The sequence below is a fragment of the Strongylocentrotus purpuratus genome, unplaced genomic scaffold (assembly GCF_000002235.5).
Source record: "Strongylocentrotus purpuratus isolate Spur 01 unplaced genomic scaffold, Spur_5.0 spur5_scaffold_15, whole genome shotgun sequence".
NCBI lineage: Eukaryota > Metazoa > Echinodermata > Echinoidea > Camarodonta > Strongylocentrotidae > Strongylocentrotus > Strongylocentrotus purpuratus.
The window spans coordinates 34,097,944-34,122,031 of NW_022145600.1; the positions used below are offsets into that span (position 1 = coordinate 34,097,944).

The window sequence follows — 24,088 nt, forward strand, 5'->3', positions numbered from 1 at the left end:
TCCCAAATCAGAAATAGCGAGCTATTTGGCAATCTCGAGCTGATGAATACATGCCTATAGTGCTGCCTGTTCAAGTCTTTTACTTTACTATCATGGTACGTAGATGTTGATCGCCTTTCTGTGGCTATGCAATGCAATGCAAACATAACATCTGAATATTTTTGTAATGCTTGATTGACATGTACATGTATGTTTGCATGTTGCCTATTTGTTACACCTTCTTGGTATAAAAGCCTATCATACAGCCTGTATATTACACCACAAGTGTACTTTTGAATCACATTGGCATAAATGTGCACATTCCCATAGCAATGAAGCAAATTAGGATTCTCATAATCATGCCATTAAGTGTCATTTGCTTTGTGGATTATTTCAGATTACTTTCAGAACATGATTACAAAACCTGTAGGCACTGCATCATTTTCCATGAACTTTAAATCCTCTGTGTTAAATAAATCAAAAATTGAATCCTCAATGTTGAGAAACTCAATGTAAGTAGATATAGCTGGGTAATAAATCTTCATAACTTGATTAGATCTGCTTCCTAGTCTAGTTGGCAAGAGATCATATCAAACTTGGAAGGTATCTTCACTTTTTTCAGCTCAGTTTCCAAAATAAGTAATTCAATCACTTATCGCGATAGTGCTGTAGACTGCGGCAATTTTTTAGAAATTTAACGGGAGGGAGAGAAAAGAAATCTTCAGAGCTACTCAATTACAATATAAAAATAATCTTGCTGTTTTTTGTTTGTTTGTTTGTTGTTGTTTTTTTTTGGGGGGGGGGATACTGATGGTACTTTTCTTCTGCTCAAGTGTTTTTTTTTTTTGGGGGGGGGGATACTGATGGTACTTTTGATGGTACTTTTCTTCTGCTCAAGTGTGCTGCCAGCACATCTAAAGTCATGATGTGCATAATGAATACTTTGTATTATTTTTGTTATTCACATACATGTACATCTGTTTTGACTGGGACTCATGACCAGATACTGTTTTGAATACTTCAAGCATATGTTCGTATGTCAAATGCCATGCCAATTTTTCTTTCAGTGGGACTTCCTAGCTGTTTTAGTGAATTAGTTGCTTACTTTATTTCCTGTTTGCTGATTGAAAGCAAGTCAGATGATTTCAAGATGTAAGAGGAATATTCCTGCCTTGATTCTGAATGAATTTTGTCACATGTGTACATCAAACAGATGTCACAGGAATGTGAAAAACAAGAATGATTCTGGAGTAGCTAGCTGTGCTTGTAATTCATCAGGAATCTTATCAGTTAGCCCTTCATTTTTATAATGTTCTCTCAATTACTCTATCCACAGCTCTAACCACAGCTCTAACCATATACCAGCTAGGTCACCATGGCCCAGGATAACCAGTAGCTCTGAATAGGCCTGTTTTCATCAGCTCGAGATTACCAAATATCCCGCTATTTCAACTATCCTGATCGCAAATTATCCAGTTAGTTTGCGTCTTCATCAGCCCGAAGTTGCAATTAGCGGGATATTTGGTTGGGATAATCATCCCAAGAAATTTTGGCATAGTTTACAAAACATCCAACTATTTGGCAAAATATCTCGCTATTTGTCCAGTGCGTCTGCACCAGCCCGAAGACTCGCACTATGCGCGAACGCTGAGCAAAATATCTCGAGCTGATGAAGACGCGATTTGTAACTTCGGGATTATTTCCCAAATCAGAAATAGCGGGCTATTTGGCAATCTCGAGTTGATAAAAACACGCATTTTGTAATTTATCAGGAATCTAATTCAATCTATTATCAACTACACTACACTATCATAATGTTCTCTCTATTCTTTTCTATCTTCAGCTTCTACCCAAGCACCTACCTAGCCCCATGCAGTCACCCTAGCTGTAAGACCCAAGATGACCAGTGAGGACAACCAGTGACCAGTGTTTATAATTAATCAGGAATCTAATCAAGGATTGTGCTGAGCCATGAGTGATCAGGAGAGGCCTCGTAGCAGGTCTTCTTCTCGCTCTCCAAGACAGGTCAGTTGATATGTATATATCCAGGGGTCAGTGACACAAAGATGTAACACCATGTTGGCCATTATGAGAAAAAGTGGTTTATGTGTCACTGAGCACCTAGCCCTTAAGGAGTTAGTCTATGTTTCACTAGCCATTGACTTCAATGGGGTGTTGGGTGGAGTTAAGTCTTTGTGTTTCCTGGAAAGCCCACATTTTTCTGAACATTTCATTTTGGCAATATATGGAGTTATATCTTTGTGTCACTGACCCCTTGATATATACAGAGCTTATGACATGTACATGTACATGTATATCATTGTGTGCTCTGCAGAAGAGTTGTATGGTTGCAAGGTCAGGAGATGTACATTTCTTTGGATATATATGCAATATTAATTTGTTACCTTTCTTTAACTACATCTACACACACCAATGTCAGTCTGTACATTGTCAAATTGTAGAATAGAAATTCTCATTTACCAGTAAGAGCAGAAATACATTAATTTATTTATTAAATCATTATTTGATAGGATATTATAATCAGTGTGATTGTGCAAAATTGCCATAAAGTTAGAGGGTTACATACAGTACATGTACATGTACATAGCTGAGATCCGAGTTAATAGTATTCTGCTATGAATCGGTTATCAATCAATGATTTATGACAATCTGGAAATTTGATTTGACTTGATGGATGTTAATGCTGCATCTAAAAGGGGATCTCCATATACCCTTTTAAAAAATAAATATATACATGTAAATGTACCGGTACATTTGGATAGGGGAGCAATATTTTCAGACTTAATAACATATCAACACACTCGTTTTAATACTTTTCATGTCAGAATTCAGAACATCTCTGTAGGAAACCATAGTGAAAAAGAATGGAGTAATAAGTTACATATTTTAACAATTCTATGTTGTTGTTTTATTCTTCTTTCTCACCAGGACTCTTGGTATATGCTGGTACAGGAAGAGGTTCTTGTCTCATCTCCGACCCCATCTCCTCGACGATCTCTCACCAGCAGTGGAAGTCGTTCCTCATCTAAGGCCAGTAGCGTGTCTTCCACCCCCAGACCACTCCAGACTACCTCATCTACTGCTGCAGCTGCACAAAGTCCAGCATCCCTGCTCCAAAGCACCACCCTATCACAGCATCCCCTGGAAGAAGAAGATGCTGCCCTCACCCAGTATCCTCTAGAGGAAAGTCTTGATGAGAAGCAACGTCCTTCAGGCAGTCATCACAGCAAACAGGGAGATGCCCATATAGATGTCATTTCACCTTTAGGTGGAGTACCTGAGAGCGATGAGGCTGCCCCCGTAGAGCGGTTTGCTCCACTCCCTCTTAATCTTGATACCAGCCTTGACTCACAGGATGGAGATAAGTTCAGGGGGTTGGCAAAAGGGACTTTCCCTTTTCTTGAAGAGGATGAGAGTGCAGCGATGAGCAGTGACACAGACATTAACATCCCCCTGTCTGACAATGAAGATAATGAAAGTGGCTTTCCGGAGGATGCGGAGGATTTTGGTGTGTCCCAGGATGCTGTGCAGGAAGCCATTGCAGAAGTTTCTGCAGACTTTGTGAGCGGTGTACTGTCCATGTCGGTTTCACAACATAGCGTGGAGGGTACCAAGAGAAAATATGAAATGAAGGTGGAGGATAATGTCGGTGCTGCTGATATCCAGTCAATGGTCATGGAGGATGTTCACAGCTCTGCAGCTACTACACCATGGCAGTCTGAAGGTGGGATGGAACAACCAACACCATCCCCTTTTAACCAGGAAAATAATGAAATGGCTTCTGATCAAATTCCAAGAGAAGAACAAACGTCTCAACAGAGTCATGTATCTGGTTCTAACAGCCATGGTTCAAGCAGGACTAAATCATCCATGGATGGTAGTGTTCGGAGTGAAATAAGTGAAAGGACTGCTTTATCTACTATTCAACTGAAGCTTTCAACAGAGGACATGACTAAGGGATCACCAAGCAAGTTGCCCCTAGACCTTGACAGTCTACAGCCATTGGATATTGGTGAACACATGGCTTCTGGAGCTGAAGTTGTAATACTCAGAGGTTCAGGGGAAGAATACCTTCATGGAAATGAAAGGCGTGCCCAAGAAACTCAAAGACAACAAGAAATGACACCAAGAAACCACTTGGTAGATCCAAGATCAGTGGCAGAGGATAGAAATCAAAGGAATGCTGATTTCTCAGCGCAAAATCAAAGGGTTTCCCTTGAACCTGGTTCAAGAGAATCGCTTCCATCGCAGTACCTCTCACCCAGTGAAGGAAATGTGTCAAGAGATGCTCAATCATACATTCAGTATCCAAGAGACTTGCAAGGCTCCCCTCGCAATATTGGATTTTCCAGTGATAATGATAGTAACTTTGCAGACATGCCACAAGGAAGCACTAGAAATGCAAGGGATGCTAATGTGAGTCAACCTAGGAGAGATGAGGGGACTGAAAGGGATCTTCTAGCCAGAAGAGTGGCACTTCTTCTACAGGTCAACAGTGATATGGATGCTGGTGTAGGTGGCAGAAGAGCAAATTTTCCTGGTGGCTCTTTGTCAGGGAGTGGTTCATCCTCGCATACCGGCAGCCCAGACAGCATTGAAGAGGCCACTCTACCGCTTGGAATTCTTTCTAAGGATTCCCACGGCTCACCTTCTTCCTACAGGAGAGGAGATGGACAGTCCCTACCTCCTCCATCAAGATCAGAGTCCAGTGGAAGCTCTAATGCAGACTCCCTGGCTGAGCATGTCAAAAGACTGCTCCAAGAATCTGAGAGTATGCGCAAACTTCACACAGCAGGGATTTCTCCACAACAACTGCTAAGCATTCAGGCAGAGATGGGCAGAAGGTCCCCTACATTATCAGAAGCAAGCACATCAAGTTCTGTAAGGGATATTGTTAACAGAGTAGTCAGGCACTCTAGAACAGGTAGTGAGAGCGATGATAGTGTTGTAAGACCTCAAGAAGCCTACATGTCTCCCTCTCATTCTCTGTCAGGTAGTACCACTGTACCATTAGGGTCTAGCGGTGGACTTCAGGAAAGCACCAAAGTTACATTCCAGGATACATTCCAGGCTAATCGTTCACAGAACGCTGCTAGGTCAGGCAACACAAGCCAGTCCTCATCAAGTACACTTACTAATGACTCCCTGTCACAAAGAGTACAGCAGCTTCTCAGTCTTGCCGATGATACTCTTACCCACCAACCTGATGTTGCCAGTGAGAGGTTGTCAAGAGAGGATTTACTAGCTCTGGTCCAAATTGCTGAGCTAGAGAAGAAAATCAGTGAGTCAAGATCAAATTCACAATTGCAAGGTTCACCTAGGTCATCCCCAAACTCTAGAATGTCATCCACCAGAGTTGCTATTGGCAGATCCACATCTGCTAAAGACAACTCTGTCGCAAGTACCGATTCTCTAGCTTTACGGGTTCAAGCAATCCTTGGAAGAGAGGCACCAGGAGAGCGAGTAGACCGTATCATTTCAGAAGCTCTTAGTACAGGTGATCCTTTGGTTTATGAGAGGAATCTATCCAATTCATCTCTTGATAGCAAATATTCATCTGCAAAGCCCCAAAGGATATCTTCATCAAGAGAGTTTGAAGATCCTTTAACTACAGATGCAACACAGAGACCGTTTGGTGCGTTTGATAGAGCAAGGGACATGCTGACTCTTCATTTGCAACGTTTAGAAGAAAAAACATTTGACCATAGTGTTGATACAAGAACCCCGTTCAGACACGACAACAATGCCAACATGATTGTGAACAGGGTTGAATACGATACCCTAACTCAGAATCCATCACAGCAGCTATCTGAACATGACTTCCAGACCCAATCCTCTGGTTCCCTCGGCAAGCCAATATCTACAGACCAGGTCTTCTATGGACTCTTACCTGAACAGATCCCGTCACACTTACAAATGCCCCATGACCAAAGTACAGATGAGTTCCAAGTTCTTCAGTCGGTAGATTCACCAGCAAGGCCAAAGTCCTGGCAGGGTGATCCTCGGCAGCTGTATCCTCGATATCAGTCTAGTGGTAAATACCAACCTGAGAATGACAATATGCCTCCAGGTCAAGACAGTCAGGTCATGGATGACAGCTTATTTGCAATGCAGAGGTCCAACTCTTCACCGGACATGAAAGTGGAAAAGAAGTCATTTCCAGGAGCAAAGGCGACGTCTTCATCATCTCCTCAGAGATCAGGAACTTGGGGAAGAACAAACCAGTTCCAAGACCATCAGCAGCAGCAAACATCTAGATTACCAGGCAGTAAACTACCTGTTCTTTCACATGGTCATACAAAGCAAGGACAACAGTATCCTCAAGAAAGACAGCAGGAATACCGTAGTCCACCCTCCTCCCAGACACCCCAACACCTTCCATCGCAGCAGCAGCATCGACAGGTTCATCCAGATTACAGCACCAATAGCTGGCCGAGATCACTCTCCAAATCAAGATCTGGTGGAAGTCCAACCACGAGGCCAGAGACAAGTCCAAGAACGGAGCAAAGACAAAGTTTTGGCAAAGATTCTTCTGCCACTGAAGGCTTCCTGAAGCCATACAGACCTCCAGGAAGTTCAGATGTGATCTATACCTACCCTATCGATGGACCGACTGTTCAGGATGGATCTCCATCTAGAAGTGTATCAACTCTAGAGAGCTCACATGCTGGTGAGTAATCTACAATTTTACTTGTATTATCTGTAAAATGATTAAAGGTAATACAAAGTTTTGGTAAATTTTGAAAATTTGGTGGATAGTGATTCTTTACAATTTTGATACATTTGGATGCCCCTGTGGATGTATTTTAAGCACACACATTTTTAGCCCCTAAAACACTTCTGTTTTCGAGAAAAATGGAATATAAAAATTTACCGGTGCTCCCAGTAAATTTTAATAAATTTCAAGTAGCGCCTATGGCCGTACAATGGTAGCTGCGATCATGCAAATCTCAGAATATGTAGTTGTGATATATAATTTCCAAACGGGAATAGCTAATCGGTCGATTTAAGTCAAGAAATATTGTTTTAATAGCTTAATTAATATATTGACCTTGAGAGGGAGCTATACAACATAAAGAGTTTATTGACAATTTTATAACTTTAGACTCGATTTCAACCCCGGCAACGATCACTGAATATTGACGGATCGCATATGCTTCCAATATGTTCATTTGAACCAAATTCATGACCCCATACCAAAACTTTGTATTACCTTTAAAGTGTTGGTGACGTTTACAAAAATTTTAGCTTTTAGTTTGTTTCTTTTATAATGAGATTTAGGGTAGCCTTTAGTATTTCAAAGATGGTTAAGAGGGAGAAAGATTTTTGCAGTAATTCTCATGTGATGTTATAAAGTGGATATTGTTTTATACAATATTTACACGGTATATTTATGTGAATTGCTTTAGATTCATTGTCGCCTATTAAACGTCTTATCTGATAAAAAAGATTACGAAATACGAAAGATGTACTAATTATATAAGAGTCTTTAAAGCTAATCTTGAGCTCTGGTATGGGAATCATATTTTGAGAGAAAATTGCTATGATTTATGCTGGATTGTTTATCTTGCACATAGTGACCTGTGTTAAGCACATGGTGTAAGGCATTCTAACCTAGATTTCCTTATCTTTCTATGCTCATTATTCAGCCACTATACATTTTCTACCAAAATTGATTGGCACATGTCATTTACTTTTAATCTTGAATGTTCAGTGAAAGCTTTGTTGGATTCTATGAGAATTTATACTCTTTATTTACCAGAACTCAAGTTTATCTTTATGAGAGAGAGTAAGACTTCAAATGATGTAACTAGATCATTTAATTTATGTCATTGCATTATTTTTTTGACAGGATCTAATGACGCAAACGCACCTAATTTCCCCGTTGATGCATACGGCAGCAGACCTAATCAAGATTCGCCACATACCTCCAAGATTCCTAGATACGACAGAGGACAGACTTCACCTGTAAGGAGTCCACATGAGAGAAGCCGCGAACAGGGCCTGTATGTGGATGATCACAAAGGAGGGAGGAGCTACAGGAGGTCGTTGAGCGATAGCAGCAGACAGGAACAGGTGCGGGAGAAGGAGAAAGTTGGGCGACAGATATCACTAAGTCCTCAACACAAGCCAGGAAGATCAAGGACATCAGGGGTGAAGCGAGAACACTCAAAATCCCCTCCAGAACCAGTACCCTATGGGCAGATGCCTTACAACCAAAGACAAGCTTTTCAGATGGAGACAGGAGGGATGCAGGCAAGGGATGGATCAATTACAGGACACCCTGTCAGAGACAGAGCAACCTTAGAGCAAGGAGGAATCGGTGGACAAGACCCTAGGGAAAGATTTGGATACAGATCTCAGCCTAGACCACTTAGCTGGGATCCATCAAGACAGAGTCAACCAATGGACTACAGAGGGGCTTACCCTCAGGACGCCCAGTACAGACAACAGTATGGCATCCCCGGTGGCATGGCTCCGATCCCCCCTCCTGCTTCAACTACCGACGCGACCTCACCAACAAAGATTCCAAGGTTCAGGCCAGGTTCAGAGCAGCCACCACTGAGATACATGCCAGTAGGTGCAGAGAGGGCGGAGAGACGGAGGCCAGAGTACACTGATAGACAGTATCAGGAGTATGGGCAACGTGAAGTTCCTCAGCTACCAGGAACCTACAGCAGACAAGTGCTTGAAGACATCCTGCAGGTAAGCATATATTCTCATTGAAGCTTCTCAAGAAACTGGTACAGTCAAACCTGTCTATAGCGACCGCCTAAGGGAAACACAAAAAGTGCTCTTTGTAGACAGGTTCCTTAAGTACATGTTTCAATGAGAAACCATTTTCAAGGGAAACAAGAAATGTGGCCTTTGTAGACAGGTGGTCATTGAAGCAGGTTTGACTGTACTTGCATGTACGTGCTTACAGCAATAAGGGAATGACCACATTTTGGTTGTATGACTATTAAAGATAAATGCTACCTGATAGAGATTGTAACCATCTGCCTTTTGATCAGCATTTCACACGTGGAAATATCAATAGATACATGTACTTGTCTGCATTGGCATTTGTAAAAGGCCTACCCTGTGATTTAGCATCAGTACCACCATGAACGTCAGCATTGAAAACGGGTTATCTATTTAGCCATCAAGTATTTAATTGAATTTGATGCATTGGAATAGGAGGTTTATGTACATGTAGGTTATTTAATTCAAGCCTTGATGATTGACCAGGAAACCACAAGCCCAGAAAAATCACTTATTTTGTTACCATTACCATTGCCTTCTTTATATTCATGTCTTCCAGGATGAATCGGATCCCCTCTACCGTGAAGCATCCATAATGTGGGATCAATACCAACGCTTACAGCAGCAGAAGGAGGCCAGGAGAGAGGCTAGGAGAGAGGTCAAGGGTCAGGATGAGTCTGACCTCTCTAGTCTAGATTCTAGGAGAGTCAACAGGCTTGCCCATCTAGTCCAAGACCCAGTCCAGCATACTGTGCAACATTTTGTCGGAGGTAAAACATTGATCGGTTTATTATAATTGAGACCTCGATGTAGGCGTGGACAAAGGTTGATAATTTATGTATGAAAGGGGGAGGGGAGGGGAACTGTACATGTCAGCATTATGAATTAACCTGTCTTCACCTCTATCATGACATCTCCTTGAATAATGAAGCCTAGCCGATTATGAAGTTTTCGATGACGAATCATGATGAATATACTAGAGTGCATTCCATATTTAGCCAAGATATTAAATACTGTTCTAAAGTCCAGAAGGCTTTGAGAAGGGAATGAATTGTCCAACCACACAACATGGACAAAAAGTTAAATGATGATGGTTGATTATGTCCTGAAGTATGTTAAACTTTAACCTATGTGTATTTTACTTTCTTTCTTGAATTACTTGATGGTCGTATGCCCACAATTATACAAGTTCCACACAACTGCGCCAGGAGTGTCATTTTTGACAGACATTGCACATTATAAATGTTCACTATTATTATTATTATTATTATTATTATTATTATTATTATTATGATGTTGATGATGATGATGCCTGATTTATGAATTTTCATTGTCTTGTTTTGTTTGTGTGCTTTTTTGAAAACTATAAAAGAAAGTAATCTAATCATGACTTTCTTCATTATTTGTGTTCTAGATGAGACGGATAGTCGTGACAGCAGTAGTACTACCCTGACGGATTCTTCTACACCTAGACAGAGAAGAAAGTGGGTGAGAGACCAACAAGGCTTCACACCAAGGGAACAATCTCCTGATAAGATGGCCAGAAATGGAGAGTAAGTCATTCCTCTTTATCATACTATTACACAGATGAAGTCTGAAAGTTTGAACTGTATTAATTACATAATACCCTGAGACTGGTTAACAATATCGTTTGAAACTTTTCGAATTCTTATGTTGTGCAGTACGGTAAAAATATGATGAAATGATTGTCTTTCGTTTCATTCTCTTTATAATCTAGGTTCCAGCGTAGGGTATCACCAGAAGAAATTGCAGCCATAGTCCAAAAATCACCCACAAAAGAGTCTAGGATACCAAGGGTGACTACTCAACAAAATGGCCATCAGCAGGACAAGAGAAAGAGAAGAGATGAAAAACATTCCTCAAAACGCTCTCCTGAACAAGAGCCGATAGAATCACCTCTGGGAGACAATATCACCCAGGAAGCATTATCCAGTGTGCTTACGGCAACTGAGGAGACATTATTGACGGATATGAGTCTTGAGTCAGATAGATTGCTAGAGCTCCTTGGACCAGATGGAATCCGCAAGTTGAGCTCTAAGCTGGTTAAGCTACAACGGAAGATTGATAGGCAACGTGAACACCATAGGAAACGCACAGAAGAGCAGAGCAGAGACAAACAGTCCACAAAGACGAAAGCACATCGTCAGGATGTTCCCGTTTCCAGTACACCAGCAGTGGATGATCTATCGTCAACAGCAACGTCTGGGACCATGGAGGAGGTTTCTGATACTGCTGGTGCAAACCTACGTGTTGGGAAGCAGACGTCTCTTGAGCCTTCCTTGAGTCCAGTCCAGGAAGCATCCTTCCGATCGACTGAGGACTCTGTCTTCGACACTACAGAGAGTACTTCAACAGAGGCTTCCGTTCCAGACAGGAAGATCACCAGGCAAGGAAGGGTCGTAGACGATGGACAAACAGTGAAGAGGAGGAAAGACTTTGCTCATCATGATGACTTTGGCGTGACGTACAACACAGATTCATTCAGCGATGCTGGATCTGATACCAGCGTCCCGTGTGCCTGTAAGCCAAAGCGTTCCCATTCCATACATGGCTTTACAAGCAGAGCTAGGGAACATGCCACGGACAAAATGAGCAAAGAAGATAAACCAGACACGGAGAGAGATGAAGTCTTCAAGAAACCTTCCAAAGGTTCGTCGTCACGGATCCCTGTCAGGGACTCCGACCCTTCCTCCAGGAATGGAACCAATGCTGCAGGATCAGCGCAGGATAAGCCTCAGAAGGTGAAACCAGGTACAGCATTCGTGATTGACGTTGGGCGAGGTGACAGAGAGAACGGAAAGGATACAGTGTTGACAGGAAAGCAGAATTACAGTAACAAAGATGTTGAAGAGGAAGATGAAGAGAGGAGGAGGAGAAGGAGTGAGAGGATAGCTGCTAAGCAGATACAAGCAAAGGAGAATGAAGCTCCTTCAAGGTAGGATTTTGATTGATGACATGAAATTGTATTTATCTCTAACATGATGGTATAGTGGTTGCGTAATGGGAGGGGGACAGGTATATAATAGCAATTTATGGACATTAAAACTTGAATCTTTACTTCTTTTGTATGAGCAATGGACTTTGAAATGAAATAAGTCGGAGAATAGCATATATCAATAATTAAACATTGTGGGGGGAAAAGTTGGTGAATTACCCTCTTTTTAAAAGAGAACCATTTGCACATGTACATACAGGTAAATTACACATTACCTGTCTTCAAATTTACAAATTGCAACTTTGCTTGTGTATGAAAGTGATATAATTGAAGTTTAATAGTGCCTTTTTTAACCCTTTTTGTATTGTTATGCAAGAATCATTCTGAAGGCTAGAGTAATTTTTGGTCAATGTTTTCTCTGTTTCTTTTATCCACTCTCTGAGCAGAATCCCTAAGAAGATTGTACAACCTGTTGCATGGTTTCAACCAATAGCTAAGAAGATGCCATGGCAACAGGAAACACCCACCAAGGCCAAGCCTCAACCAATGAGCTTTCCTGTTAACAATGAAGAGACCGCCCCTAAGCCTGGTGACAAGGCATCTCTGCAGGTACGTTATATTCGCTATTGATACTGTCATGATTAATAAGTTATAACAGTCAATTCTGTTTTAAAAAATCAAAACAAACAAAGTAATATTTTTTTAAGTTATGGTTTTGGAAGTCCTCTTGTTGGGACTTTATACATTTTTGGATGAGACAGTCTGTTATTTTTTTAATGCAGTTTGCATGTTATTTTGTATCAATTTGCAAGGAAATTTTGTAGAAATTAATAATTGTTACACAAGAATGGCTTTGGATGTTCTCTTTCAACCTACAGGTCGCATTTGAGAAGCATCGCAGTGACTTTATTTCCAAGTCTCGTGAAAGGCAACGAAAGATGAGGCTTGCTGCAGAGGAGCGTCACACACAGGCACAGTTTGAACTAGAGAGGGCGCAAATTTTCGCTGATCAGCGAAGCAAGAAACCGAATCCCAATGCACATCCCCTCAGTGGTGAGTCAACAATCTTTAGGTTTTACAACTTCACGCTTTTTTTCTTCAAACTAAGTGCTTCACAGATAATGTGTTGGATTATTGTCCATTCTTAAGAGATTATACACAATTATGAAATGAAGCAAGTATTTGCATATGAGACATCAGTTTATCAACCTGGAACGACATTGGTAGGATTTTAAATCACTCTCTATTACCTCTAAAAGTCATGTAATGAAAGAGAAAGAAATATTATAAAATGTTCATCTTCAAGGCAACTATTTAATCGAATGGCAATGTATTTTGTATCAAATTTTCTAAGGAAAACACAGTTGGAACAATCCTTTAGTACATATACATGTAAATGGAAGCTCAGCCTGCAGCTTGATGTAACATGTTACCTACTCATTGCATTTCATTTGTAATATTGCTTCAGAAAGATTTCCATGTCATTGCTTACTATAAACAAATCTTACACACCAAATGGTATTTACAATATTCTTTTTAGATTTGATATTCAGTGCATAATATGGTTCTATTATGTTTTTCCATGTTACAGATCAACTGCACAAACCAAAGAAGAGGGCAATGTCTAAGAAACAGATGAAAGAACATACAGAGAAGTAAGTACTAGATCTAATCATTCCAGGGGGGTGTTTCACAAAGATTTTAAGTCGAACTTAGCTCTAAGTTGGACTTGAACATTATGGAGAGCCATTTGTAGCCTTAAAATAAAATATATTCAGAAGCAAAAAATAGGAGTATTTAATTTTTTTTTTTATAAATTCCACATCAAGAACATGAACTCTCCTTGATGATAGAAAATATGAATGATTTTAATCAACATTTTATGATTTTCTTTTTAAAATAACTTTTACAAATATTTTCATAGATGCTAACGGCTTTCCATAATTGTTAAGTACAACTTAGAGATAACTTCAACTTAGGATCTTTGTGAAAGACCCCCTGAAGTGATTCGTATCATGCCAATTATTTTTAATTTTGTAATTTTATAAAGTGTATGATGCGTAAGAATATTGAACAGTGTTAAAAACAATCCCAAACACAGAGAAAGTTAACGTTTTTAGAAAATATGAATGGTATGAAAATATTGAACAGTAAATAAGGGGAAAAGATCAATGTTCTAACATGGTTCGACATTATCTTAGTATATAATTCCATATAAATTACCCTAAATTAATAAAAATCATTACAACATGAGGAGGAATTTCAAAGGTAATTCATACCACTGTCACCATCCATAATATTGCTTTTCAGTTACCTTTTGTACTGAGTTTTCATTTTGTAGTGTAAAGAGCTAGAAGTATCCATTCTAAACATTTTTTTTCTTCTATTTGATCCTTCAGGTTATACAACCGTCTCCCTGAAGTGAAACAGAAAGAGAAGGAGAAGAAGAAAGCTCAAGATTCAAATCTGAATAGGATCAGAGCTCAGATGTATCGCAAGGTAAGTTCCAATGCATGAGAATGTACCTTTACACCATTTAAAAGCAAGAGCATTCTTTAATACATACCGTATGGAAGGTGTTCTGGTAGAGTATCTTAATTAGATGCTGTCTTATAACTACCGGTATTGAGAATATTCCTCCATTGACAAATTCCTAAAGTGGCAAGATCAATAGACTCCGGACAACTTTATATTATTTGTTTCTCTGTACCTCCATTCCATATAAAGAGTACTGATTTTGATTCAGATTGTTTCATGGGCAATGTAGTTGACATACTGTTTTTCTTTTCAATTTCTTGCAGAAACTGAGTGATAAGGTGAAGGGAAAACCCTTTCCAGGAAGCTGATTGAAGGACAGCCAGGAGTAGTAGCTCACAGCATACACAGCATAGTAACATTAGTAGAGTAAAATATCCAGTGCTTGCCTTTGTATAGAAGCAGAGAAATGTAACTAGTATTGTTAGATTAGTACCTTGAGATAGGCAGACAGGCAGAGAGAAATACATGATAACAATACAAACTGTGTTGTTTTATTGATCCATTATTTTAAATGTACTATTAGAATCACACATGAATACAGATGACTAGCAAGAACAAAATGCACTGATGATTATCCATCATCACCTAAATGATTTTTGTTTTTTTTCTTTTTGTTTTTTTTAATAATTTAATTATGGTATATTTTTTGTACAACTTTTGGATGAGGTCCTAAATGGTGAAATGTTTAAACTGAGACAGTTCTTCAACATTTGATTTTCGTTCTTTCAAATCTATCAATCAAGGATTTTACAAGAGATGTCTGTCATTGTAATAGTTCAAACAGCCAACTGGTGTTACTCATTTTTTAGACCTTGCATACAAAATGCCAAAGAATTTTACTGACTAATTTTTATTTCATAAGCCAGAAAACAATTCAGGTATATATGTTGTACTCACAAGTAGTTTCTCATCACATATACATGTAATATGTAGGACCACCTATAGGGCACCAACTCCAGGGGGGTGTTTCACAAAGACTAAGATTAACTTAAGTTGGACTTGGAACTATGGCAGGCCATTCATACCATTGTTCTCTCAAGGGACGTTATCTACAAATCTACAGAATTTACATTTTTGATAGTTCATTGTTGATGAAAAAAGGTTACTTACATTGTAAACTTATGTAATATTTAATACTTGGACTTATAAACCTTATAAATTATGATCTGTACATGATTTTTTCCTTCAATAATGAACTATCAAAAATGTAAATTCTGTAGATTTGTGACCACAATTTGTACATCCTTAGAGAGACAAATGCCAGGAATAGTGAGAGCAACCAGTGGCATAAACGGCCTGCCATAGTTCAAGTCCAACCTAAGTCAATCTTAGTCTTTGTGAAACGCTCTCCAGATGAGTTTAATTGCACCACTAGTATGACGTAGCTACCAGTATGCAATAGTATCCTCTGTTGAGAGCCAGAAGGGTGTTATTAAACTCAAACTGTTTTCAAGCATTCCTGACAAATCAAAGGACCAAGATAAACCAAAGATACAGAAGAACATTCGGATCAAATTGGATTCCCCACTGAGATTAACTTCACCGAACAATGAAGTGCCAAATTATCTGTGTTTTTAATGTTTGTTGAGAGGTAGAAAGGCCTTACATGTATTCAGGAACTAAAGTCCTTCTGGCTGTAATGCTCTAAAAGACATAAAGATGGCATTTTTTAAATGTAAACATAATTCTTCAAATGTATATATAGAGGGAGAGTTTTGCTGGTAATACAAGTTGTAGGTGATGTGTTCCTATTGTTGAATGGTATTCATCTGTCCTAAAGCTGTTATGCACAAATTTCCCTTTCAAATGTATTGTTGCATTTTAAATAACTCTGCTTTCCCTGTAATTCCTCCAGTAAAAAAAAAAGAGGGAAAAGAAGATTTTTTGTAAGTTTTTGAAAGGTTTCTACCAAGCTTCTTGCCCAAGTGCTTTTATTTCTCTTAGCAATGTAATGTTTATAACAAGTAACTTTTGAGATTTCATTGTATTTATTTGCTTTTCTTGCATAATATCTGCCTGTATCGTTGGAGATTCTTTAGTGTGTGCCTCTCAATTCCATTCCATTTTTCCTTTCAAGTGAATTTATTTTGTGCATTTATTTTGATATGTAAAAAGTGTAAATTATTAATATAAAGAGAGGAAGTGTATTGTACATGCCAACCAAATTGTATATGTGTATATACACAACTTTGTACAATTTCCAGATCTATTGACATGTAATAAGTTTAGTGTGAATTTGACGTGAATTTCATTAATTTCATCTCAGGTGTCTGTTCTATCTGAAATTCTTTCTAGTCTTCTTTTTTGTAGCAGTAGGAAAAGAGATAAAAACAAATAAAAAACACTAGGGTGGTGTTTCACAAAGCCTTTTTTCAATGACAGATGACAAAAATCAGTGACAAATCTGCTGATAACCAATAAGAATCATGGATTTCACTAGCTTATAACAAAAACTGTCATTTTTCACTGATGACAAGTTTTGTGAAACACCCCTGCTCTCTCCCTACACATGTGCACACACTCTTGCATCTGTTGTAATAGGTTAACTCTTTCTATGCTGCAGATTGAAACTCTAGATTGCTACAATGTGTGGAGTATATTATACATGTACATTGTATGTGTGACAAACGTTGTCTGTGGTGATCCACCACTTGTTTCAATAGTCGATCAAAGCAAGTATAAGGTTAAGGAGGGAAACAGCCAAATTATCTTACAGGTATTTTTTTTACTTGTAGCAGTGATTGTCGTGGGCACATGGCTGTTTATTCGATTTAAAGTTTTTTGTGTTGAAATTCATGTAAGAGCAGTACAAACATTACAAGAAGCTGATACCAAAGTTGTGTTTATTGTTTGTACATCAATGGATTGTGAATGGTTGAAATTTGATAAGAAGTGCATCTCAAAGTGATCAGCTGGATGAAATAAATGGTGTTTAATGGCGCATGTGATAGCTTCCAGGTGCATGTATGAAACCCAAGATGGTCCAATCATATGATGACAGTTCTTATTCCTCATTACCATTCCTCTAGATTTAGGCTCTGTACATTGTAAGTTGGGAAACTTTTGTCTGAATTAAAGATCTCATCCATAAGCTATTAGAAGATTTTAGAAGGCAATACCCTATTGAGTTTGATTTCCAACATACATTTCACCTTTACCAAGAAGCAAATAGTAAATTTGGATTCAAAATGGCTGACCGTAATAACAGATATATTTAGATGTAGATACCTATTTTCAAGATTTATTATGTGCTGAGGGGAGAAGAGCATTCAGAAATGATCTGTGACTTAATCAAAGCAAAAAGTTTGTACTACAAGTGATTTTTAGTGAGGAAATTATTAATTCAGTTTTTTCTATAAAGTAATTATTATTTGTCTAGTCTTCCCATACATGTACCTCTCATTTTTTTTAAATTATTCTGCATTGATTTAGAGATTTTAGTTCATGGTACAACTGGACACAGTTTCTGGGATTCATTGATCTTCTGCTCTGTTCTGCTCATTTCTTCTTTCATTTTTTTCTCATTGACAATTTGTCATTAAATAGTATGTCTTTCCATATTTATGTTTTAGTTTTTAATCGTCAACACATATCGTTCTTGCTCCTTCCTGTTTGCCTGTCTCTATCCGTCTCTTCCCTCGCTTCTTCTCCCTCTCTCTCTCTCTCTCTCTCTCTCTCTCTCTCTCTCTCTCCCTATCTCTCTCTCTCTTTCTCTCTCTCTCTCCCTCTCTCTCTCTCTCTCTCTCTCTCTGAATGTAATGCATTATTTGTTCTTTTTTATTCTTCCATTCATGATTTGATTGTTTGTAATTCTGTATTTGATTGATCCAACACTGTATTACATTGCAGTTTTTATCTTTGTAGATTTTTATGAAAATTAAAAGGAGATGAATTTCAATTTTCTTTTGAATTATCATAGATTACGCAAATATTTACATGACAGAGAAACATGTAAATTGTCGATATTCTTTACAAGTGTGTTGCCTTATTTTAAAATGATGAAATAATTGTATTATATTACGGTAGTGAATTTTATGTATGTAATACAGCAATGTGTTTGTTGTTTTACCTTGTAAATGTCTTGAAATATTGAGAAGTGTACTATGTGTACATATAGATGTATAAAAGGATATGTCAATGAAATTTAAATGTCTAGAAAAAAAATACATTTTGATGTGCTGTATTATAAATAAAATATCAAGTGCATAAATGCATGTGAAGAGAGGAAACTTCATTTTGCTTGTTGATTTCTTATAGAGTATGGTTTCAAATTGTATCTGAACTAGTATAAATCATAATCATCATCACCAACCACATCATAATTAGTTTGTTTTATGTGCATCACTAATTATTAGAGTCATATTTCCTAATTACTAAAAAATTTCAATTTCAATTTAATTATTTCCACAGATTCATAAAAGACAGTATAAATTACAATCAAATATAAGGGCATTACAACAAAAGATGAACCTGCAGAGGGGGTGATCAAAAACCACAGAGGTTTATCGGGGATCATCCCCTGCTTAAAATTACAATATCAAAATACAATATTTTTTTTTTTTAAATTAAACAATAACACATACAAAAACATATATAGATATTACATGCAAATCTATGTGTGGGGTGAGTAGAAGTGGGTTGGTGGTACCAAGAAATACAATATATAGAGGAAATGAATGATATACAAGAAAGAAATAGTGAGGAAAATAGAAAGAAACACCGTACAAACTAAATCTTAAGAATAAAAAAAAATAATAATAAAAAACATCTGTTGCATATCTCCTTTTAGTTTCTATATGCCTTCATCAAATAAATGGTACTTACATGTAGGATGTTTCCTTTATGTTCACCCTTTTCCCTTGCCCCCCCCCCCCTCCCCCTTCTCTCTCTCTCTCTCTCAAATTCATATCTTCTATTAAAACTGTATGTCCCTTTATCACACACCTATTCATGCATTTCTGATTTCCCATCTATCCTCACACCCTCTCTCTCTCTCTCTCTCTCTCTCCTCCTTTGATATCTCCTCCAATCCCCCCCCTCTCTCTCTCCTCCTTTGATATCTCCTCCAATCCCCCCCCCCCCTCTCTCTCTCTCTCTCTCCTCCTTTGATATCTCCTCCAATCCCCCCCTCTCTCTCTCTCTCTCTCTCTCCTCCTTTGATATTTCCTCCAATCCCCCCCCCTCTCTCTCTCTCTCTCTCTCTCTCCTCCTTTGATATCTCCTCCAATCCCCCCCCCTCTCTCTCTCCTCCTTTGATATCTCCTCCAACCCCCCCCCCTCTCTCTCTCTCTCTCCTCCTTTGATATCTCCTCCAATCCCCCCCCCCTCTCTCTCTCTCTCTCTCTCTCTCCTCCTTTGATATTTCCTCCAATCCCCCCCCCCTCTCTCTCCTCCTTTGATATCTCCTCCAATCCCCCCCCCCCCCTCTCTCTCTCTCTCTCTCCTCCTTTGATATCTCCTCCAATCCCCCCCCCCTCCTCTCTCTCTCTCTCTCTCTCTCTCCTCCTTTGATATTTCCTCCAATCCCCCCTCTCTCTCTCTCTCCTCCTTTGATATCTCCTCCAATCCCCCCCTCTCTCTCTCCTCCTTTGATATCTCCTCCAATCCCCCCCTCTCTCTCTCCTCCTTTGATATCTCCTCCAATCCCCCCCTCTCTCTCTCTCTCTCTCTCTCTCTCCTCCTTTGATATCTCCTCCAATCCCCCCCCCCCTCTCTCTCTCTCTCTCTCTCTCTCCTCCTTTGATATCTCCTCCAATCCCCCCCCCTCTCTCTCTCTCTCTCTCTCTCCTCCTTTGATATCTCCTCCAATCCCCCCCCCCCTCTCTCTCTCTCTCTCTCTCCTCCTTTGATATCTCCTCCAATCCCCCCCCCCCTCTCTCTCTCTCTCTCTCTCTCTCCTCCTTTGATATCTCCTCCAATCCCCCCCCCCTCTCTCTCTCCTCCTTTGATATCTCCTCCAATCCCCCCCCTCTCTCTCTCTCTCTCTCCTCCTTTGATATCTCCTCCAATCCCCCCCCCCCTCTCTCTCTCTCTCTCTCTCTCCTCCTTTGATATCTCATCCAATCCCCCCCCCCCTCTCTCTCTCCTCCTTTGATATCTCCTCCAATCCCCCCCCCCTCTCTCTCTCTCTCTCTCTCTCTCCTCCTTTGATATCTCCTCCAATCCCCCCTCTCTCTCTCTCTCTCTCTCCTCCTTTGATATCTCCTCCAATCTCTCTCTCTCTCTCCTCCTTTGATATCCATATCCCCCCCCCCCCCTCTCTCTCTCTCTCTCCTCCTTTGATATCTCCTCCAACCCCCCCCTCTCTCTCTCCTCCTTTGATATCTCCTCCAATCCCCCCCTCTCTCTCTCTCTCTCTCTCCTCCTTTGATATCTCCTCCAATCCTCTCTCTCCTCCTCTCTCTCTCTCTCTCCTCCTTTGATATCTCCTCCAATCCCCCCCCCTCTCTCTCTCTCCTCCTTTGATATCTCCTCCAATCCCCCCCCCTCTCTCTCTCTCTCTCTCTCTCCTCCTTTGATATCTCCTCCAATCCCCCCCCCCCTCTCTCTCTCTCTCTCTCTCTCTCTCTCTCTCCTCCTTTGATATCTCCTCCAATCCCCCCCCCCCTCTCTCTCTCCTCCTTTGATATCTCCTCCAATCCCCCCCCCCCTCTCTCTCTCTCTCTCTCTCTCTCCTCCTTTGATATCTCCTCCAATCCCCCCCCCTCTCTCTCTCTCTCTCTCTCTCCTCCTTTGATATCTCCTCCAATCCCCCCCTCTCTCTCTCTCTCTCTCTCCTCCTTTGATATCTCCTCCAATCCCCCCCCCCCTCTCTCTCTCCTCCTTTGATATCTCCTCCAACCCCCCCCCCTCTCTCTCTCTCTCTCTCTCTCTCTCCTCCTTTGATATCTCCTCCAATCCCCCCCCTCTCTCTCTCTCTCTCTCTCCTCCTTTGATATCTCCTCCAATCCCCCCCTCTCTCTCTCTCTCTCTCCTCCTTTGATATCTCCTCCAATCCCCCCCCCCCCTCTCTCTCTCCTCCTTTGATATCTCCTCCAATCCCCCCCCCCCTCTCTCTCTCTCTCTCTCTCTCCTCCTTTGATATCTCCTCCAATCCCCCCCCCTCTCTCTCTCTCTCTCCTCCTTTGATATCTCCTCCCCTCCCCCCCCCCCCTCTCTCTCTCTCTCTCTCTCTCTCTCTCTTACTCTCCTTATCTCCACCCTCTCTCTCCCTCCAATGCTCCAAAATATTTCATAGTTGTTATCCAGTCTCTCTTTTCTGTCCAGTGTATTATAATAAGAAGTAATAAAGATTCTGAATATACTTCAGCACATAATTTATTTCCAATGCTACAACACATATTTTACATTACAAAATAAATATACATATTACGCTAAAAGTTTATACAATATAAAATGGGAAGATAAATCCCTGATGACACACACTGCTACATCAACACTATATACACATGTGTTATGTATCGGTTTAAAATTAAAAATAAAAATTTGTATTTTCTGTTTATTTGTATATAATTTCACAATTACCAGATACACAAAAGAGATGTCTTTAAATAATTCCTTATCATTTTTGTTTATTTAAGATTTAAAAAAACTGTCAATAGAACATTTACACCATATTTGCATTGTTAAGCCATAAAATAAGGAAATATGCATTTTACAAAAAATATAGTTTCACAAGGTCAGGTTACATTTTTTTTTCAAATGTATATTTCTTGAGATTTACCAATTTTACAAGAGAGTTGGGGAAACTTCACCATAAAATTATTTTATATTAAGAAAAATATACATTCTCTCAACACAGAAGTGAACATCGTTTGCAAATTGAAGCAAAAATTAGACATTATGAAGCCTCTATGGTAAATTTTATTCTTTGTACATGTTGTGTACACATACATTAAATTATCATTTACTTAAAATATATTCTATATCACACAAACAAGACATTGATCCTGAGAATTGTAAAGAACAGTCATGATTCTTGCATCAAACTATTTCTTCATCACTTACCTTGTAATGCCAGTTCAATTATATGGACATTTTATATAAAACATATACATAAAACCATAAGAGTCGATGTCTACTGAGAAACTTAAGAACAATGAAATGCAAAAAGCTTCATTAATTTTCATCTGAAAGACAACATGGCACACACAACAAATAGTTGTTCAAAGTTTCTTTACATAAAATACCTATATTTCAGATCCACTCAAAGAGCTTTACATTACATACATAAAATTTGTTCACTAATTACATTATTTACAAAGATCAAGGTGCATAATTATTTACATAAATATTTCTCAAGGTGAATTTTCAAGCTTTGGTTTGGTTGATGGAACCCACTTCTTGGGGACAGGTTACTTTAGAAATGTCATCATTTCATACATGTACAAATATAGTGGAGTCTGCAATAATTTAATAAGTTAATGAAATACACTCATAGGGATCACTTCTCAAACACATCCAAGACTGCTTACACTAGCAAGACAGGGCAAGACTTTTTGCTGTTGTTTTATTTTGTTTGTTTGTTTGTTTGTTTTCCCCAGAAGCAAATACATTGTCAATCATGATTTAATTTGAACACCTAATTACAAATTCATGATATATATCCCAAGATGATAAGAAACACATAAATTTTTTTCTTCTTCTCTTTTTGAGGTTCAAATGCGATGTTTTATAGGACTCATTACCCTTTCCCCAGACTTTCACAATTTTCAAAATTTCTGTCTCAACAGTTTTTTTTTAAATTCATATATTCCTTTCTTTTCTTTGACTTCTAAGTTCTTCTTTAGATTCTCTCCTTCACCAAGTCTTCCTCCATGTTTCCATCATTGTTTATCAATATTCTCAATATGAATCTTCTGATGGAGATGTTTTTTTTCCTTTCTTCTTCTTTCTCTTCTTGGGTTTCTCTTCCATCGGTTCATCCTCCATCTCTCCAGGCTCCATGTCTGGTCTCGTCTTGGCCGTCTTGATTCGTTTGTTGAGATCCTTGCTCAGCTTCTTGGCATCATTCTCATCGCCACCATCCTCTGTAACAATAAGAAGCAAGAGATGTGCATGTTGTGAAGGATAAGTAAGGTATTAAAATTGATTCCTTCATTGCATATAAAGCAATGCTTGAATTAGAAAAGGATATTCAGTGAGACAAAAATAACCTTGCTTTGAATCAAACACTTTTGTCTATTTACACAGCATTTGCAAAACATATTCTGCTAGTCTTGCTTGTTGTCTACCGGTAGTACAACATATTCACACATATGGGCATCCTATAAATGCCTGTGTATAGGAAATGCACAGGCTTTTATGGCATAGGAGATTACTCTAGTCTGTAAACAAAAAATAATTTATATTGTAAACTACAAATTCAAAATGAGAAGAAAAGGCATAACAAATATTTTCAACCTGAACAATTGAGCGAGATAGAAGGCGAGAGAGACCAGTTGTCACAAACATACCTGCTATAGCTGTATGAACCATGTTGTTAAGCTCATCTTTACCAAGTTGACTGAGAGCTGCAAGCTGGCCTAGGAAATCTCTCTCACGCTCCTATAAAGATTAAAACAAAATATAGAAACAGGTTTATTGAGAGTATCCTTACATCTCATTGCAAATCCAAAGAATGGAAAACAAATTAAATTCAGAAACTATCACTGCTCAACAATCTGTACATGATCTTCAAACCAAACACATAGAACATGTTACTAATCAACACAGAGTAGCAAATTGATGAATCAATCCATAAAGGAGTGAAAAAAGAAGCAGGTAAGCCTGTTATGACCATAAAAAAGAGCAAATTAAAAAACTAGATGGAACTTCAACTGCGCGCAGTCGGAAATGATGCCTCCGCCA

General features: G+C 39.1%; 1 protein-coding gene and 1 long non-coding RNA gene across 3 annotated transcripts in view; one reads left to right on the forward strand and one right to left on the reverse strand.

The window, feature by feature from the left end:
• Window positions 1-17,644, forward strand: part of LOC100887998 (serine/arginine repetitive matrix protein 2) — a 38,161-nt gene extending 20,517 nt beyond the window's left edge. For both annotated transcript variants that reach the window (XM_003725137.3, XM_030986288.1), the window contains exons 2-12: window positions 1,823-2,004; window positions 2,929-6,670; window positions 7,853-8,706; window positions 9,305-9,515; window positions 10,160-10,298; window positions 10,484-11,701; window positions 12,148-12,310; window positions 12,580-12,754; window positions 13,293-13,356; window positions 14,101-14,200; window positions 14,503-17,644. In XM_003725137.3, the coding sequence (XP_003725185.2) occupies window positions 1,951-2,004; window positions 2,929-6,670; window positions 7,853-8,706; window positions 9,305-9,515; window positions 10,160-10,298; window positions 10,484-11,701; window positions 12,148-12,310; window positions 12,580-12,754; window positions 13,293-13,356; window positions 14,101-14,200; window positions 14,503-14,547 (6,765 nt within the window). In that variant the 5' untranslated portion in view covers window positions 1,823-1,950 and the 3' untranslated portion in view covers window positions 14,548-17,644. The remainder of the gene's footprint in view (window positions 1-1,822; window positions 2,005-2,928; window positions 6,671-7,852; window positions 8,707-9,304; window positions 9,516-10,159; window positions 10,299-10,483; window positions 11,702-12,147; window positions 12,311-12,579; window positions 12,755-13,292; window positions 13,357-14,100; window positions 14,201-14,502) is intronic.
• A 3,894-nt stretch (window positions 17,645-21,538) lies between these two features.
• On the reverse strand, window positions 21,539-23,810 carry LOC115924248. Its single transcript, XR_004064232.1, has 2 exons — window positions 23,695-23,810; window positions 21,539-23,268 (listed from the first exon to the last, which is right to left on the reverse strand). It is a non-coding gene; the product is annotated as an uncharacterized LOC115924248 (long non-coding RNA).
• Between the last annotated feature and the right edge of the window lie 278 nt (window positions 23,811-24,088).